The sequence below is a fragment of the Ranitomeya imitator genome, chromosome 4 (assembly GCF_032444005.1).
Source record: "Ranitomeya imitator isolate aRanImi1 chromosome 4, aRanImi1.pri, whole genome shotgun sequence".
Taxonomy (NCBI): Eukaryota; Metazoa; Chordata; class Amphibia; order Anura; family Dendrobatidae; genus Ranitomeya; species Ranitomeya imitator.
Window position 1 is genome coordinate 313821766 of NC_091285.1, and position 21109 is coordinate 313842874.

The 21109-nt window shown below is 41.4% G+C and overlaps 1 protein-coding gene across 1 annotated transcript in view; it reads left to right on the plus strand.

The window, feature by feature from the left end:
• The window catches only part of CFTR (CF transmembrane conductance regulator), a 268329-nt gene that overhangs the window by 49499 nt on the left and 197721 nt on the right, over positions 1 to 21109 (plus strand). Inside the window, exons 5-6 of the mRNA XM_069764852.1 lie at positions 5046 to 5135; positions 20377 to 20540. Of these exons, the coding sequence (XP_069620953.1) occupies positions 5046 to 5135; positions 20377 to 20540 (254 nt within the window). The remainder of the gene's footprint in view (positions 1 to 5045; positions 5136 to 20376; positions 20541 to 21109) is intronic.

The following is a 21109-nucleotide window of genomic DNA, read 5'->3' on the forward strand; positions in this document are numbered from 1 at the left end:
AAATATAGCAAATAATAATAAAGTACCTAAAAAATCCTGTTTATTTATCAAAAGGAAAAGTGGTAACAGGAACTATTCAGCAATGGCCTCTGAAATCCCAAGCTTGTGTGCTGCGCTGCGCATCAGCTCCCCAGGCATGTGCACTAAATCTGGGTGTATGTCCCCAGCTTGTTTTCATATGTGAGCATGCTCATCGGCGGGGTGCGAGAAGACAGTGGTACGCATAGCATGTGCGTTCACAATCTATCATGAGGCCACTGACTTACAGCAGCTTCAGAGCATACGCACATGTGAAAACAAGCTGGGGACGTACACCTGAATTCAGTGCGCATGCTCAGGGACCTAATGGCCAGTGCGCAAGCACCAGATTTCCGAGGCCGTTGCCGTGATATCAAGCCAGTCACAGAAATCAATCACAATGTGGTGGGAGTGAATAATTTTGGTTTTAATAAATATGAATATTTCTGTCTGTCAGTATAGTAGTCTGTAGATGTGGCTAAGGCTAGTTTCACACTAGCGTTTTGAGGAGCTGCGGAGGGCTGCGGACTTCCTCCGTGAAGCGCTGGGCAGGCCCGCCTGATCTAATAGAAGGGTGTCACTACTAGGCTTGCCTGGATGCTGTGCATCTCCATAGTGTGAACAGCGCCACATACAAGTCTTTTATGTGCAGCATTGTGCCAAGCAGCCACCCCCTCCATTAGTTTGGTAGGTTGAGAGTGGCTGCCTCATCGGTTATGCTGCACCTGTGGTGTCTCCATCTTAACCACATGGGTCCACTGCATCCTGATGCATTTGTTTAGAGGCCTAGGCAGGTAAGAAGCTCTGCCTTGTTTTGCTGTTTTTTTCTATTTTTTGGAGGATCTCTGAATCCTCTTCTTGTGCTCTTGCTGTTTAGAACTCCGTGAAGCCCGCCCTCGGCCACACCTCCGCCTACTTCTGCATGCGGCCTGCATGCGGCCTGCGCACCTATCATTAGGTAGACAGGTCGTGCCGCTGTATGCGGATGCTTCCGCATGCGTCATTTTGACGATGGGGAGAAAAAAAATTGCTACACGCTGCGTCCTACGCTGGTCGCCGCATCGTCAAAACGACGCATGCGGAAGCATCCGCATATAGTGGCACGACCTGCGTACCTAATGTTAAAGGTAGGTACGCAGGCCGCATGCAGGCCGCATGCAGAAGTAGACAGAGCTAGTGGCGGAGGTGCGGCCGAGGGCGGAGCTTCACAGAGGAAGTCCGCAGCCCTCCACAGCTCCTCAAAACGCTAATGTGAAACCGGCCTAACACATGCAGTGGGGGAAATAAGTATTTGATCTCTTGCTTATTTTGTAAGTTTGCCCACTGACAAAGACATGAATAGTGTATAATTTTAAGCGTAGGTTAATTTTAGTACTGAGAGATAGAATATCAAAAATAAAATCCAGAAAATCACATTGAATAAATTATATAAACTTATTTGCATTTTGCAGTGAGAAATAAGTATTTGATCCCTTACCAACCATTAAGTGTTCTGGCTTCTACAGACCAGTTTGAAGCTCCTAATCAACTTATCACCTGCATTAATGACAGCTGTCTTACATAGTCACCTTTATAAAAGACTCCTGTCCACAGACTCAATTAATCAGTCAGACTATAACCTTTACAACATGGGCAAGACCAAAGAGCTTTATAAGCATGTCAGTAAGACGCTGGGTGAGAAGGAGACAATTGTTGGTGTAATAGTAAAAAAATGAAGAAATACAAAATGACTGTCAATCGACATCGATCTAGGGCACCATGCAAAATCTCACCTCATGGGGTATCCTTGATCATGAGGAAGGTGAGAGATCAGCCTTAAACTACACAGGGGGAACTTGTAATGATCTCAAGGCATCTGGAACCACAGTCACCAAGAAAACCATTGGTTACACATTACATCGCAAAGGTTTAAAATCCTGCAGTGCCCGCAAGGCCCCCCTTTGCTCAAGAAGGCACAAGTGCAGGCCTGTCTGAAGTTTGCCAATGAACATCTGGATGATTCTGTGAGTGATTTGGAGATGGTGCTGTGGTCAGGTGAGACAAAAATCGAGGTTTATGGCATTAACTCATCTCGCCGTGTTTGGAGGAAGAGAAATGCTGCCTATAACCCAAAGAACACTGTCCCCACTGAGGTGGAAACATTATGTTTTGGGGGTGCTTCTCTGCTAAAGGCACAGGACTACTTCACCTCATCAGTGCGAGAATGGATGGAGCCATGTACCATAAAATCATGAGTGACAACTTCCTTCCCTCCACCAGGACATTAAAAATGGGTCGTGGCTGGGTTTTCCAGCAAGATAATGACCCAAAACATACAATAAGGCAGCAAAGGAGTGGCTCAAAAAAGCACATTAAGGTCATGGAGTGGCCTAGCCAGTCTCTAGACCTTAATCCCATAAAAAACTTATTAAGCTCCCAGTTGCCAAATAACAGCTTAAAAATCTTAATGATTTAGAGATGATTTGCAAAAAGGAGTGGACCAAAATTCCTCCTGACATGCACAAACCTCATCATCAACTACAAAAAAAAGTCTGACTGCTGTGCTTGCCAACAAGGGTTTTGCCACTATGTATTAAGTCTTGTTTGCCTGAGGGATCAAATACTTATTTCACACTGCAAAATGCAAAAACAATTATATAATTTATACAATGTGATTTTCTGGATATTATTTTTGATATTCTATGTCTCAATGTTAAAATTAACCTAACCTTAAAAACCAAACCTACAAAATCAGCAAGGGATCAAATGCTTATTACCCCCACTGTATATGACTGCTGGCTCTTAATTATCAAGTCAGGAAGTAAAGCGCACAGTTACACTATAAAAATGGCAAATGCTAGTTTGCATGGTCGGACAGATGGTCTATTACCTGTGGCTATAGTAGAGGAGAGCTGCTGCTGGTTACCTCGACGTGCATTTCACCGCCTCTACAGTTTTGTCAGGAGCTGCATGTTTTCACATCTAAGGGTGACTAAACTGACAAACAGAAGTATTTATATTTATTAAGGTTAGAAACTTATTTGATATATGAGTATATGCTTATCTGCTGAATATTTCCTATTACCATTTTTCCCTCTGATAAATGAACAGTTTTTTAGGTACTTTATTATTATGTTTGCTATTTTTAAATAAAATTAGTTTATATGCTTTTTCATGGTGGCTTTAGGTTCTTAAAAAAGAATTACATTCTACTCTACAGAACAGAACAAGGGCCCTGCTGTTCATAATAGCTGACACGCCATAGGAGAGAGAACCACGTTGACCATAACAGCTTAAAGGGAACCTGTCAGGTCAGGCGCTTGCGTACTGCCCATCAGGTGCCCGAACATGAGCACTGAGGCTGGGTACGTCCCCAGCTTGATTTCACATATGTGTATGCTCCGTAGCTGCTGTGACTCAGGGGCCACATGGTAGTTTGTGAACGCGCATGCTATGCGTGCCACTGTCTTCCCGCTGACCGCCGCTGAGCATGCTCACATGTGAAAACAAGCTGGGGACGTACATCCAGATTCAGTGCGCATGCCTGGGGAGCTGATGCACAGTGTGCAAGCTTGGGATTTCCGAGGCCATTGCTGTGATGTCAGACCAGTCACTGTAATCACTATGTGGTGGGCGTGAATAATTTTGAGCAGTATCATGATTGACCGTCACTGATGAGGTAAAATGTGCTACCCCTATTACTGAAACGAAAGGTATTTGATGCAATCTACTAATGATATAAAGTGTTTTTTTACACATCATGCTGGCAGCTTTTCTTTGAGAAAACAATGTGAGTGATGCACATTGCATTAGGGTGACACCTTGCATCACTAACGAAACACTGATGGCAGCTTAACCCTTTTATTATGGAGCCCTTTTTCGTTTTTGAGTTTCTGTTTTTCGCTCCCCTTTTTCCCACAGCCATAGCTTTTTTATTTTTCCGTCAATTTGGCCATGTGCAGGCTTGTTTTTTGCAGGACAAGTTCTACTTTTGACCTACATCATTGGTATTACCATATTGTGTACTCGAAAATGGGAAAAAAAATTCCAAGTACGGTGAAATTGCAAAAAAAGTGCAATTCCACAACAGTTTTTTTGTCTGTTTTTTTACCATGTTCACCAAATGCTAAAGTAGACCTGCCATTATGATTATCCAGGTCATTATGAGTTCATAGACACCTAACATGTCTAAGTTCTTTTTTATTTACGTGTTAAAAAGAAATCCAAAATCTGTTAATAAAAAAAATAGCGTCATTTTCCGAGACCCGTAGCGTCTCCATTTTTCAGGATCTGGGGCCGTGTGAGGGCTGATATTTTGCGTGCTGCTCTGAAGTTTTTGATTATATCACTTTGGTGTATACAATATTTTAATCGCCCGTTATTCCATTTTAATGCAAACGTAATTCTGGGGTTTTGACTTTTTATTCTCTATGCCAGTTACCGATTGGATTAATTATTTTCATAGCTTGATAGATAGGGTGATTCTGAACACGACAATACCAAACATGTGTTTATTTGTTTGTTTGTTTTTATTTTGAATGGGGTGAAAGGGGGGATAATTTGAACTTTTATTTTTTTTATTTTTTAAATATTTTTAAAAACTTTTTTTTTTTACTTTTTGCATGCTTCTAGAATTTCCATGGGAGACTAGAAGCTGCAGTTGTCCGATCGACTCTGCTACATACAGGCGATGATCAGATCGTCTGTATGTAGCAGAAATGCTCTCTTGCTATGAGTACCGACCACCGACTGTGACAACCATAGAGGCCTCTGGTTGTCATGCCGACCCATCGGGGTTACTGATGGGTGGGATTTCCAGGTCGCTTCCCGGAAGCAAGAGTTAGATGCCGCTGTCAGAGATTTTTCTTTTTTTGCTAACCGTGAATCGAATCTCAAAATGTTTGACTTTCATTAAATTCGACTCAAACCTGGCCCTCCGTAGATTGATCATCCGCTCATCTCTAATATATAGCACACAATGATATCTGTAAAGGAGTCTCCTTGATTGGCAAAACAATATAAATGTATTATTTTTATTCTTTATGCAGACATTAAAATTATCCAGCAAAGTTTTAGATAAAATTAGTACTGGGCAGCTTGTGAGTCTTCTCTCAAACAACCTAAACAAGTTTGATGAGGTAAGATTAAGTGCAGTAAATATTATTTCTATGTAACATATTTTCTATTGTTTGCAGTTATTCAATATGAGCTTACACTGTTTATTCCTGGTCTTGTGTAGAATCTTATCTTTATCTTTTGTTTCTTGACATGCTTTAAGGCTATGTGCACACGTTCAGGTTTTTTTGAGTTTTTTTCACGTTTTTTCACGCTAAAAACGCTATAAAAACTCATTAAAAACGCATACATTATGCATTCTATAATTTAGAATGCATTCTGCATGTTTTGTGCACATGGATGCGTTTTTTCCGCGAAAAAAACGCATTGCGGTAAAAAAATGAGCATGTTCATTATTTTTGCGGATTTTCTGCGTTTTTCCCGCAATTCTATGCATTTGGGAAAAAACGCACAAAAACGCGTCAAAACGCGGTAAAATCGCGGTAAAAACGCATGCGGATTTCTGGCAGAAATGTCCGGTTTTTGTCAGGAAAATTTCTGCAAGAAATCCTGACGTGTGCACATACCCTAAGCTTGATTCTTTAGAATGTTTCAGACCTTGCCTCCTCATATCTAGTCTATGTTCGGCTTAGGTTCCTTCTCTGCAGTTCCTTTTTCCTCAGACCACAACACTTGATTAAAAAATCTCCTACTCTCTTTTTATGTGGCATACATAAGACTGAATTTTTAAGTCAAAGTTTTCTCCTATTCACTTTTACGTACAAACCTTGCAGTGCTGCAAATTAGTCAGGTTCTTTATTTGTATTTCCCAGTGGCAGCCTGGATTATGCTGCACATACCTACTCAGTATATAGTCTCAGCGAAAGGTTTTGAGAATGATGCAAATTTTGGTTTCTGTGTTTGTTTGTTCACCTACTTTTTTGTGGCTTGGCTACTTGTTCTCAATAGAATGAAGATTTGGGGAGTTTCTTGACCATAAACCTAAAATTTCAATGTGTTGTACATAGAACCACTTAGTTATCACATTGGCCTTGTGACATGGTGTGCCATCATGCAGGAAAACACATGCTTAGTCACCAAATTCATGTCCCAAACAGTCTCATGGGGTCTTCATCATAGAAAATAACTTTAGTCCAATATCTTTACTTCCTGCTAAGTTATTATCTCTAATGATGCTCAGTCAGACTGTTTTGGACCTTTGGAAGAATGATTGTCCAGAAAATGCAAGGTGATTGCTACCATGAGTTCTGTGTATTGCCAACAACAAAGCCTCCTGAGACTATTTAGGTGTGGTTGCTTTCCATCCATGGGCACACTCACAATTTTGTCTAAGAACACTGCCATAAATTAAGAATGAGTTCTAAACATCCTTCAAGAGCAACTTCTCCGAACAATCAAGGAGCAATTTGGTGACAAACAATGCTTTGTCACATTTTTTACATGGAGCCGCATATTTGTAACTCTGCTTTTGTACAACAGATGTACTTAAAAACAATTGTCATACGAAGAGCAATTTCAAAATTTTACAAAAAAGTTATATATATTATGATTTATTTACTGCTCAGTATGATTGATTTTAATGAGCGGATTTCTTCACGCAACCCCGGCCCATGGTCCAGGTCAGTGCTCTGGCTGTGGACAGCAGCTACACAAATTTCCTTATTCTCCAGATTCCTAGGCTAGGTTTATGATTAGCTAACTGGTCAAGATGTCATCTATATGTACCACACGCTGAACAGATAACGTCATGCCAGGCTGATGAATCACACGCTACGCTGGTAACCTGGAAGCTCAAGAAATTCGTGCAGCCTCTGTCTACGGCCAGAAAGCACTGACCTGAACCGTGGACAGGGTTGCACAAAGCAATCCACTCATTACTTATTTTAATGTTTTAGTGCTTTAAAATAAATTATTGCTTATGAATGAGTCAGACAGAAAGGAAATTATGCCGCAGTTTATTGAATGCCAATAATTACTACGTAATGTGGTGGCATATGATGCACCAATTAGCATGGTTCTGTAGTATAGACATGGAGGTACTTCAGCGAAGTATGTGCACCTGTGCATGAGGTCTGAAGAATACCCCATTCAGTACCGGACTCTTGTTGTTCAGCTCATAATTTGGGATATGCAATATCCTCTTTGCTTACATAAAACTTTCTCAATATGAAGTAAAGTCTTGAAAAAATAAATGTTCCCATCTGACATTTTGGTAACAACTGTAGGTGTGCGTGTTTTGTTGTTGTTCTTCATAACCTTGAGCTTTGTCTCCTGTATATTTTCCAATTCAGTCTTTTTTTATTTTGGGAAAATAATGGATAACAATTACAATAAATAAAAAAGCACCACCATGCCCTTTATCTGCTGAAAGCCTTCCCTCTGTACTTCTCTTGCCCTAGGTGGCTTCTATGTTGGCAGTAACCTGGTCATCTCTTGCCACATTTCCCACACAATGTTGGACTGGCCCACCAGCAAACTGGAGAATCCTCTGGTGGGCCCGAGCTCTTGAGTAGGGAAGAAACATGGGACCTCAGAATCAAATCCTCTAGTGGGCCCAATGTTCTTCAATCTGACACTGAGTCACCACATGACAAATGACATAGCATAGCGTTTTGTCAGTGTGATCAGTATGGTGAGACTCTGTAAATGATGTTATGTGACATCACAAAGAAGAGAAAGTGTATCCAACATCACTTGACAACCAAGGTCACCTGGCTCAGAGGCAAAATGTGAATGAATTCAAAGAATACATTATAGTGAGAAGCACCTTTACCCTCCCAAAATTCCTTCAAATAACCCTTTACTATCTCTTGCACAGGTAATCCTATGTAAGGGTTTGTTCAAATTTGTTTACCAATTTTTAGTGATGATTCTACACAGAAAATCTACAATAAACTACAGTGAATTTTCAAATCAACAAAGTGCATATAAACTTGTGCCATTACTTAGTGAGAGTCACAAAAATGCATGAGGATCTTGCACAGGAATCATATGACCATACCCGATGGCCATGTTCTTAGGTTGAGGATTTGGTCAGTATTTTATATCAGTATTTGTAAGCCAAAATCAGGAGTGGAACAATCAGAGGAGAAGTACACTGCTCAAAAAATAAAGGAAACATTTAAACAACAGAATATAACTCCAAGCAAATCAAACTTCTGTGAAATCAAACTGTCCACTTAGGAAGCAACACTGTTTGACAATCAATTTCACATGCTGTTGTGCAAATGGAATAGGCAACAGATGGAAATTATTGGCAATTATCAAGACACACTCAATAAAGGAGTGGTTCTGCAGGTGGGGACCACAGATCACATCTCAGTACCAATGCTTTCTGGCTGATGTTTTGGTCACTTTTGAATGTTGATTATGCTTTCACACTCATGGTAACATGAGACGGACTCTACAACCCACACAAGTGGCTCAGGTAGTGCAGCTCATCCGGGATGGCACATCAATGCGAGCTGTGGCAAGAAGGTTTGCTGTGTCTGTTAGCGTAGTGTCCAGAGGCTGGAGGCACTAACAGTAGGCAGGCCAGTACACCAGGAGATGTGGAGGGGGCCGTAGGAGGGCAAGAACCCAGCAGCAGGACCGGTTAGCTCAGCCTTTCTGTAAGGAGGAACAGGAGGAGCAAAATGACCTCCAGCAGACCACAAATGTGCATGTGTCTGCACAAATGGTTAGAAACCGACTCCATGAGGATGGTCTGAGTACCCAACGTCCACAGATGGGGGTTGAGCTAACAGCCCACCACCGTGCAGGACGCTTGGCATTTGCCACAGAACACCAGGATTGGCAAATTCGCCACTTGGGCCCTGTGCTCTTCACAGATGAAAGCAGGTTCACACTGAGCACATGTAACAGACGTGACAGAGTCTGGAGATGCCGTGGAGAGCGATCTGCTGCCTGCAACATCCTTCGGCATGACCGGTTTGGCAGTGGGAAAGTAAAGGTGTGGGGTGGCATTTCTTTGGAGGGCCGCACAGCCCTCCATGTGCTCACCAGAGGTAGCCTAACTGCCATTAGGTACCATGATGAGATCCTCAGAACCCTTGTGAGACCATATGCTGGTGCAGTTGGCCCTGGGTTCCTCCTAATGCAGGACAGTGCCAGACATCATGTGGCTGGAGTGTGTCAGCAGTTCCTGCAAGATGAAGGCATTGAAGCTATGGACTGGCCCGCCCATTCCCCAGACCTGCATCCGATTGAACACATCTGGGACATCATTTCTCGCACCATCCACCAATGTCACGTTGCAACACAGACTATCCAGGAGTTGGCGGATGCTTTGGTCCAGGTCTGGGAAAATATCCCTCAGGAGACCATCCGCCGCCTCATCAGGAGCATGCCCAAGTGTTGTAGGGAGGTCATACAGGCATGTGGAGGCCACACACACTACTGAGCATCATTTCCTTGTCTTGAGGCATTTCCACTTAAGTTGGATCAGCCTGTAACTTATTTTTCCACTTTGATTTTGAGTATCATTCCAACTCCAGACCTCCCTGGGATATTAGTTGTGATTATGTTGATCATTTTTAGGTTTTATTGTTCTCAACACATTCCACTATGTAATGAATAAAGACCTCAGGTTATGTGCACACAGAATTTTTGAGGACTTTTTTGAGTCAGTTCAACCGAAAAAATCTTGAAAATTAGCTTCAAGGATATCTTCACACGTTGTGTATTTGCTGTGTTGTTCTCTGCAGGCAAAACCTGCTCTCTCGGCAGTACAGAAGATGCTTTAAAAAAGAAGGTTTTGCTGCTGTTTTTGCATTGTTTTTTTTTTGCTGTGTTTTTGTTGTCTCTTGTGCATGCTGATAAAGATTAGTACCCCCCAAAAAAGCATGATGCAACTTACTTAAGGTTTTTGCACCAAAGACAGCTAAAGCTGATACTTGTGTTTTTTTTGCTGTGTTTCTTTACCTACTCATTGCTTTCTATGGGTGAAAAAACTTTGCAAAAACACTAAGTGACATGCTGCAGTTTTCCAATTCGGTCAGAGAAATAAAAAAAACAGTGTGTGCATGAGATTTCTAAAATCTCATACATAGCTTTTGCTGGTACTGTAAAACACAGCCTAAAATTTGCATTAAAAAAAAGCAGCAAAAAAATGCAGCGTGTGAACATAGCCTTAAACACTTGACAGACTCCTAGTAATTTCTATTGGAAAACTACTCTGAATTTCTTTTGCTCGCTGTTTTGAAAGTTTTTTCCTCTTTAGTTTTTGAAAAAGTCTGGTGGAAAGAAAGAAAGTGGCTCCGTATGGAATCTCCTCTAAACTAAGCACTGCCCAGGGCCTATTTTTTCCTTTTGTGTTCCATTTTGTATCGTTTCTGCCTTTTCAGTCATAGATTGACTGATATCAATTTTTACAAAGCAGATTGAAGAAATCAGAAGGGTGTAAATCTTTTACATCGCACCACGTCTTGCTCCTGTGATTATACATATGCCTAGAATATGCTTCAGTCACTTGCATTCTGATTTGTACAAAAATCACGAAACATCAAAGTAGGAAACTGCTGCCAGCTATATCAACCGTGCGGCACACTGGAAAGCAGTATGGCATATGTTCCATATAAGACATTGTGGAGAAGTGGGCATGCAGCCAGGACCACGAGCTAATCTGGAGTATAAATTATGTCTTGTCAACTGGAGTCAAATGAGTAACAAACACAGTTGAGCATTCTACATATTTACGGAGTTTATCTACAGTTTCCTCTTCCACAAGTACGTCATTGAAGAGGTCGCTGCCAATTTACATCATGGTAAATGACATACACCGGCTTTTTAATGAACTGATAAGAGTAAAACTGGACGCACAATGCTAATTTATAAACCAGAATAAAAATGTCAGCCATGTATCGGAACCTGTAATGTTGGGAAAGTCCGCCATGATGATGCCTGGTGGATTATGGCTTTTATGGTTTACAACTTTCTAAGTGACTAGAATACTGGTAGCGTTTCACAACGGCAATTCATTCATTACTCCAGCCGTCCATGATTTATGACGTTCTTTTAGTTTGTTAATTTGTTATTGTGTAAAGAATTGTGGGAATAGTTTGTTCTGCCATTATATGATGAATATGCTGTCTGGGAGAATTTAACCACTCGACCAACATGGTGTTGTGTCTGCCCGCCCTTAGATATTTACAATAGGGCCAGAGTGGAATGAAAGAACTGCCCTGACATACAAAACTCACCAACCCATATACAGTATTGCCCCCTCTCTACATTATGCTGGATGCTGCAGTGCTTTAGCATTATTGGGCCTTGCCCTTCACCACTCTTTGAAATATTGAAATGCACCATTAATTCAAGAAAGAACTTTTAGAGGGAATCTGTCATCAGGTTTTGCCACCTAAACTGAGAAAAGCATGATGTCTAGAGACAGTGATTCCAGTGATGTGCCACTTACTGGGTTGCTTGCTGTAGATTTGATAAAATCACAGTTTTATCAGCAAAATATTATCACTAGAGGACTAGTAAACTTCCTGCCATGTAGTCATCCATATTCATAAGCTGCATATAATGAGTATCACATTCATAAGTGTATCACCCTCTGTATAGATATATCCTTTTGATGAGGTGTCAGGAAGGTGATGCTAAGTTGTCAGGCTGTGGCTGCACAGAGACTTTCTGTAACACATATGGCTGTAGTGCTGTGTTGTGACAGGCGATGCCGGCACCCAATCAGCACTGGTGTCACTATCTCTGCTTTCGGACAAATCGAACATGAAGAGGAAGTCCGGGCTCCAGCTGATCTCTCACTTCCTCTTCATGTTCGATTTTTCTGAAGGCGGGGACACTGACACCAGTGATGATGGGCGCCGGCGTCACCTGTCAAAACAACAGCATGGGAGCCAGAGAGAATGAGTGCTGACACCACAGAACCAGCGCTGGCACGGGAGGCGAGTATAGGCTTTATTATTTTATCGGGGCCAAGCGAGTGGTATGACATGAAGTTGTCCAAATAGTGGGCAACTTCTTTCGGACCCTAGTCCAGACAAAAAAATTAGTATTACAGCTCAGAGCAGACCTCTAAATAAATTTTAACCCCAGGCCATGAACACCATTTAGACCTTAGAGCAGACTCAGATACTTACTCTCCTCCGTCCTGGACCCATGTGTAGTACTAGCTGCTGCCGCTTTCTGGCTGCTAATGGCGACAGCATCCAGAGTATGTAGCTAAATGACATCAGTGCCCAGTGCGGGTGGCTCTTGGAACTGAACAAAAGCCTAGTGGTGAGGAGGGTAAGTATAACATACATACAGGTGGAGGCTAAAATTCTTAATATGCTCAGAAAATGACAACTTTAAAGAACTACAAAGAAGATAATATAACTAATAGCACTGAACTATTTAAGATCTCATAAAGAACTATTAAAGAAATAAGTGCAGGTGCCTCTCCAGCACCACCATTGTTCATTCCACCTGAATGCTGCAGAAAATCATCGGTCTGTGCGGTCTTTTGCCATAGGTACAGTCAGAAGCATTGAGGCCAGTGATTGGCTGAAGTGGATCATGTGGATCTAAGAAATCTCATTGCTGCAGTAGGTCTGGTAGTGGTGGTTTTATTTTATTTTTTTCCTTGTTGGGGTGTCACTCTGAATCTGTGCCCAGACTTCCCTATCCACCTTGGTACAGTTGTATTTTACCCCGCCAGTGAACTCTCTAGGTTCATTGCAGAGTTTGTGATTGAGGCTCCGTTTGTAAAGCGCAAGTTCAAACCACACAAAGAAATGCACACAATTTTACAGCAATTTCTCATGGATCACCAGTCTTCACTACGGAACACTGGCAGTTTGTTATAAAAACACATTTTTTTCCCCAGTTTGATTAAGGTCTTAGGGTGTGACTGGTATACAGCTGTGCTCACATGTTGCCAAGTTGCCCCAACATGAATACAGCATTTAAATACAACCTAAGGGAATGTTCACACAATGCATTTTTGTTTTGTATTTTTTTGCTGCAATTTTCCCAAAGTTTTTCAGAGATCACAGCTTTTTTATTGTGATCGTGTAAACATCTCTTATTAATGAGCTTGCGGTCTAGAGGGTGGTGGGGCCAGATAGTTGTATATGAATTGGTGGCCTTTCATGTCAGGTCTGCTGAGTTTGCTCCCTCACTGCCACATCACACCTCCAGTTTGCTTGTATATTTCGGAACCTCTCACAACTCCTGTCTTTGTATGCTTCCATCTCCTTTGTACATTACACTTTTTGACTCCTTTCTTTTTTCCTCTTTTCCTCCTGTCTTCTTTCTCTGTAGTTTGCTCTGTCTGTTTCTCTTCCTTGTTGTCCTGCCTCCTGCTCCTTACTCCTGGTTCCTGGCCAATATGGTGCAGCTAGCCACTTGCTAACTGGCAACTTCCTGTGACACCATCAGATCAGATAGGAGGGATCAGCTATCCAGACTCCCATTTGTCACCGCTGAGTGGCATCTGCCAGCCATCAGGCAGGGGTAAGTTTTTTTCCCCTGCTGTTCCATGAGTATTCTTGTATTAACACAAAAAAAGTCTCCAACATTGGCCCTGCCCAGTTTCTTTCATGGTGACCCATTTCTCCCACTGACTGCACCAGCCAATGTGGATTCTTCTGGGTTGGACAGATTCCAATCTGGGCCTGATTTACAGGATATGTTAATTTACTATCACATTCAATACGTAGAGTTCCTTAGTATCCATATTAACATTATAGGACAGAAGTTGGGAAGGAGAGTCCTAAACTCCCATACACATTCAATTATATTGATGTTAGCTCAACATTTCAGTTGGGAGATACCAAAAATCTAATTTGCTTCGGAAATGTTAGGTGCCCGGTCACAAATACAAAGTGAATCTTCCATATTGGATTTTTTCAGCTACAGTAATTTATTTTGTTTCGCTGATGAGCAGAGACGGCAATAGCGGTTCTCTATGTGGTGGACACAAGTAGTCAAGACTATGGAAACAGACAAGCGCAGCTGAGCTCAACCCTTTCCATAATTGCCATAAAAACGATACAAGAGCTTGTTCTTAGCAGAAATCCCAATCAATGACATTGTGGCCACATGTTTTCCTGACCCTTAGGGATGTGGCTTCCAGGTTGGTGGCAACGCTTACCGTAAACCCATACAAGTAAAGTCTTTTGCTTTGGTTAGTGCAAAACGCTGTGAAACTGCAGCCATTTAATAATGCAAAATTGTGATCTTAGCATTAATGGAACCAGGATCAGTCCAATATTATTAATTGTGGTGCCATGCTTACAGCCTGATAACCATCTTGTTGGTGGTAGCCACTTAAGTCTATTCGCACACATTGGTTCACTGTTCTAACTTGTAATTGGTTATATATTGTCAGTAAATGTACCATTTATTTGGTTTGGGTGACTCCAAACAACAGACTCAAAATATTGGTAGCAGATTTTATTTATTTATTAATCAACCCCTTAAAGGATCTATTCTTAATGACCCCAAATTGTTGTTTTTCTAGAGCCATCATTCTTTTCCGTATTTTTTTTGCTGCATTTGTCAGTTGCACCATTCTGGAGTTCATGGAACTAACTAACTTTTAGTAACTTTATGGGGAGACAAAAACAGCAATTTTTTTTTTAAATTCACGTGCTGAAGAAATAAAGTGTTAACTTTATTTTGTGGGTGTAATATGATTACACTGATAACAAATTTATATAGTTTAATTTATGTTTTTTACTTTTGTACAATAAATAGTGTTTTAAAAAAAATGGTTTATTTTTGTGCCATCATATTCTGAGAGCCATTGGTTCTCAATGTAGCTCTGAAAGGGCTTCTTTTTTGTGTGAAAAGCTGTGGTTTTCATTGGTACCATTTTGTGGAACACTTGACTTTTAGATCACTTTTAATGACATCCTTTTGGAAGTGGAATTAACTAAAAAAAATAGCAATTTAGTTTTATGTAAAAACCACCCAACATTCGATATAAATGACATGTTAGCTTTATTCTGCAAGTCGATACAATTATCTCAATACCAGATTTACCGTATATAGTTTTTGTTTTAAGTATTACTACTTTTGTATAAGCAAAATAACAAGATTAATAAAAACAGCAATTCTGATATTGTTTTTGTACATGTCTGTGATGTTCACTCTGTGGCATAAGTAATGAAATAATGTAATATTACAGAATGCTACAAACTCATAAATACTATCATAAATATGAGTCGGTTTCTAAGTTTTTTTTCTCTCAAAATATGCAATTTAAAAGAAAAAAAGATTTTTTAAACCACTTCTAGAAATTGATCTAAAAACAATTGGATAGGTAAAAAAAACAAAATCAGTAATTATTTAATAACTTACCCCAATCCAGTGATTTCTCACTATCAGTGATCACTGAACTCCGTGGCTCATGTCACCTACCACAGGAGAGCCACTGAGTTTAGTGATTGTCTACTACTGTGAGGTGACCTCTAGTCATGAAATCACTACCGCAGCCAAAATAAAGAGACTAGAGCAATGGTGGGGAACAGTGCTGGACTGGGAGAGGCTGAGCATGTCTTTGTTTTTTTTTACAAGTATCCAATCATTTACAACTTTTATGAAAGTGGAAAACGCCTTTAAAACCTAATTATTGTACAATATTTATTGGTCTTAAACAGACTTGAACATGCAATCTACAATGCAGTGGATTAGACTTAGTGCTACTGACCTGTGTAAGAGAAACCACACAGGACAAAATCCAAAGCTTCTGCATCTCCCTGACTTCCTTGAGTGCTGCTGGTCCTGGACCTATTACCCAATGAATATTTTATAAGTCAGATAAGTGTGCCATCTAGTATACAGTGTGTCCCATGCAATCCTGCTTTCTGTTTTTCCTTGCAATGCTAGAATGTTATGTTGGTTGGAACAATGGTCTCTAAGATCATAATTACCTATTAGTAAAGCGCTGCGGAATATGTTGGCGCTATATAAATAAAATTATTATTATTATTATTATTATTATTATTAGACAGTGCCCAAGTAAGTACAATTCATGAGGCTCAAATTTCCAGGACTAGAAGGGGATTGGAACTTGTTAAAACACCTGAAAACAATGATAATCCATTGGCTTTGATTGTTAGTGAAACTCACTGCATTATACTTTTTCCCTTGTGGCCTGATTTTAGAATTGTAACATGTAGATGTAATCAGTCTGTATTAAAGTTTTACCATCTTTATAGGGAGTCTGTCACCCCCAAAATTAAAATTCAGTTACTTAAACATTTATATAGGGGACTTTGCGCCAATAGGATTAAACCAGTAATATTAATTTTAATGGTGTAGTTGAAGATAAATTCATTTTTAATCCATTTGCAAATGAGGGCACTTTGGTATACCCTAGGCATGGCCAATGGGTCGGTGCACCAATATGCCTGCCACTCTTGATTGACAGCATTAAAATTCTCACAGTTAATTTTTCCCTTACTCAAATGTCATCATCCTAACCTGGTATCCTCCCTATCAGTGAGACCAGGCAAGTCTGATCACAGTTGTAGTCAGTGGCCACCATTTGTGTCAAACGCTGACTACAACTGTCATCATTGTTGCCTGGTCTTCCTGCAATCAGCGAGACAAGGCGAGTATGGTGATAGTTTTAGTCAGCGACCTTTGTGTATCGTGTGTATTAAATAAAAATGACTTGCAGTTCATAAGCAGCTGAGGGAAAGCCACCCGCTGGGGGCTAATGTTAATATTCTGGAAAGGAGCCAATAGCCAAAAGATTCCAAGGATATTAATAACAGTTCACAGCTGTTTGCTTAGCCAGTACTGGTTATTATAGGGGAGACTCCCCACAAAATGACATGGGATCCCCAGTATAATTACTAACCAGCAAAGGCTAAACAAGACAGCTATGGGCTGATATTAGTAGCCTAGAAAGGGGCCACGAATATTGGCCCCATCCCAGACTAAGAACATCAGCCCTCAGCCGCCCCAGAAATGGCGCATCCATAAGACATGCCAATTCTGGCCCTTGGCCTGGCTCTTCTCACTTGCCTCGGTGGTGTGGCAAGTAGGGTAATAGCGGGGTTGATGTCAGCTGTATTATGGCCGCTGACATCAAGCCCACAAGTTAGTACTGGAGAGGCATCTATAAGACACCCCATTACTAACCCCAAAGTCAAATGTAATGAAAACACAGAGAAAAGTAAGTGGGAAGAGCGAGGCTAAGCGGCTAAATTTTCTGGGGTGGTTAAGAGCTGATATACTTAGTCTGGAAGGGAATCAATATCTATGGCAACTTTTTTGGGGGGAGGGTCTCCCCTATAATAACCAGTAAAGACTAAACAATCAATTGTAAGCTGTTATTAATAGCCTGGGAACCCTTATGGCTATTGTTCCTTTCCCAGAAAATTAAAGTCAGCCCCCAGCTGTTGGCTTTTCCTCAGCTGGTTATGAAAATTATGGGGGACCCAAAGCTATTTTTTCATTTATTTACCTGTTTTTTTTTTAAATACAAGTATCTATTTATATAATTACCTTAAATTGTCTGTCATCCACTTCCGTCTGGACGTCCTTAAATCCCACAATCCACCGTGCTGCACCAGAAGTATGCCAACCGCCATATTGGAATACCCAAGTGATGGGTATTCCAATATGGCACCCGCTGGTGGTACCACTCTGTCCGTCGCTCTCTCCCCTCTCTTCTGTCTGTCGCTCCCCTTCTCCCCTCCCTTCTTTCCATCGCTCCCCGTCTCCCCTCCCTTCTGTCCATCACTCCCCCATCTCCCTTCGCTCCTCTCCGTCGCTCCCCGTCTCCCCTCTCTTTTGTCCTTACTCCTCTCTGTTGATCCCGCTCCTCTCCATCGCTCCCCTCTCTCCTCTCCATCGCTCCCATCTCACCTCACTCCTCTCCGTCGCTCCCCTCGCTCCTCTTCGCAGCCCCCCATCTCCCCTATCCACAGCCCCCGTCTCCCCTCACTCCTCCCGCCAACAATCCTAGCGGCAGCGGCCATGTTGGCAGGACAGAGTGCTGATCACCGCTCACATGGATGAGAGCAGATGCGGCTGATGGATCCCGGAGATGCTGATCTCCGCGATGCTGATCTCGGAGCTAATGAGTGCGGAGGTGCAAGCAGCGGAGAGCAGTGGAGACGGTGAGAGGACAGGAGGAAATACTGTATACTATGATGGAGGCCCAATGCTATTGCATCGGGAGGATGGTGACGTGCCGATGGCGGCAGGCTTTGCAGCTCCATCTAGTATAAAAATAAGCACGGATTAGAAATCACACTGACATATTTCTATCTCTCTTTGAACATCTTTAATACTCCAAACTCTTTAAATTGTATTCTGCATTTCATTCCATATGAGTGACACTGACGATACACGGACAGTACAAGGATGTCACACGGATTGTACACAGATGTCACATACATACGGATGGTACACAGAGACGGACCATGGATTTCACCAGTGCTATTTTTTCCAGTAGAAGAATCACAAGGACGTGTGAAAGAGGCCTAAAAGTGCTTATAATGTCATGGCACATGCACACTGTGGGTGTGGGGCACGCTGAGATTTCAGGCTCCTCTTTGAAGCCATTCAATCACATCATTTCTGGGTGTAGCAAGCAGGAGCCACAGACTGGCAGAGGCCAGAGATCAGAGCATACAACAATCTGATGTTCCGTAGGACTGTATTCAACCTTTTCAAGCTTTTGCATGTAAACACAGCCTTAGTAATATCAAATTGACTTTCACATGTATGTGAATTCCTGAGACAAATTCAATCCACATCAGACCGATTTTCTCTCCTCCAGTATCTACATTGCAGAATATGTTGCAGAATAACCTTCATATCGAGTGTAAATGAACATATTATGTGAATATGAAATTAAAATAAAGGAACCTTTTTAGGAGCATCGGGTGGCTTGTACAGCATGAAACCATTGTGTGGAATTTTGAGACACTTTGCTATAGCCTGGCCACACTTAGCATCTATATTCGCTGCTAATTGAAACACTGATCTTATGTTGACATTGTAAATTCTACTCTGCACCCGCCTAGGCTTGGAATACACAGATCTGAGTTTTTACTATATAAAACAGCACTCCCATGAAACTTGTTCTTGTCTAATCATGTGTAAATATATGTAGGATAGTGCAAGTGCAGTAATACACTCAAGGACTGCAGCCTTCCCCAGTTTCCAGCGCTGCCCCAAGCCATGTGTCATGTGAAGGCTATTTCGACTCTCCAGATCACACTGGGGTTATATCTGAGCAGGAACTCACTTTTGCAATGTATGACTATTGTGAGGCCCTACAGGCTTACATTGTAAAAGAGATCTGGAGAGTCAAAATAGCAGTCACATGACCCAAAAGAGGATCGGGGCGACGCTGGAAACTCTCCATCCTGCTTCTCTGTGTTCTAATATTAATATTTATAGTTATTTATATAGTGTCAACATATTTACAGTTTCAAACACAACAGTCCTAAGTAGCAACGATAACAATAATACAATAATTAAACAGAAATAAAACAACCCTGCTCGTGACAGCTTACAATCTACACTAAGTAACAACGATAACAATAATTAATACAAAAAAAAACGATCCTGCTTGTGACAACTTACAATCTACAATCTGACGAAGACGGTGATCGGTGGAAGACAGTGATTGGTGGAAGACAGTGATTGGTGGAAGACGGTGATTGGTGGAAGACGGTGATTGGTGGAAGACGGTGATTGGTGGAAGACGGTGATTGGTGGAAGACGGTGATCGGTGGAAGACAGTGATCGGTGGAAGACAGTGATAGGTGGAAGACGGTGATTGGTGGAAGACGGTGATCGGTGGAAGACGGTGATTGGTGGAAGACGGTGATCGGTGGAAGACAGTGATCGGTGGAAGACTGTGATCGGCGGAAGACGCTGATCGGTGGAAGACTTTGATCGGCAAAAGACGGTGATCGGCGATTATATTACTGCACTTACACTACACTGCATATATATTTACACAGGTTTAGGCAATAACAAGTTTCTTGGGAATGCAGTTGTAATAAACTAGCAAATTTATAGCATCATAGGGGTCTTCAATATAACTATGAACGTCCAGATGTAATGTCTGGAATACAGATTGTGACACTATGCCCACCTGAGTCAAAACTAAGTGCAGTGTTAACATGGCTTACATTAATGTATCAACATAGTTTTAAACTTTAAGGTACCATATTTGCAATAAGTAAAATCATATTGACATGCAACCAAATTCCACCACAATATCCTGCACTCTTGTTCATACAGACTTACATGCAGATGAAACTAGATGAGTCTGTACCTTTGTAATATTGTTACTCCGTGTTCATTCCTCTGTCATAGGGTCTGGCCTTGGCACATTTTGTGTGGATCGCTCCACTTCAGGTGATCCTTTTACTGGGTCTCATTTGGGACTTGCTGCAGGCTTCTGTTTTCTGTGGTCTGGGCTTCCTTATTATTATGGCCTTGTTTCAGGCATGGTTGGGGCGAAGGATGATGAAGTATAGGTAAGATGTTATGGTTTTTTCTATTGTAATAATGAAATATAGTGTTATTTAAATTCTGAAGTGTTTTACAAATGTGTTACACGTGACGTACAGCATCACTCAACTCAAGCACCGGCATGCTGCCAAAGTAAGCATTACTACTGTTACTAAGCGGGTGTATGGCTCCACCACTGTCAAGTCAACAATCTGTTGCATCGACATAATCATACTGATATACTATATTATATACTGTGCATTTATAATAATTGATATACAGCTCTGGCAAAAATTAGGAGACCACCACATCAAAACCCTGTCATGGGCAGCCCAATCTCCAGACCTGAGCCCCATTGAAAACCTCTGGAATGTAATCAAGAGGATGATGGATAGTCACAAGCCATCAAACAAAGAAGAACTGCTTACATTTTTGCGCCAGGAGCAGTGTGAAAGACTGGTGGAAAGCATGCCAAGACGCATGAAAGCTGCATTTAAAAATCCTGGTTATTCCACAAAATATTGATTTCTGAACTCTTCCTGAGTTACAACATTAGTATTGTTGTTTCTAAATGATTATGAACTTGTTTTCTTTG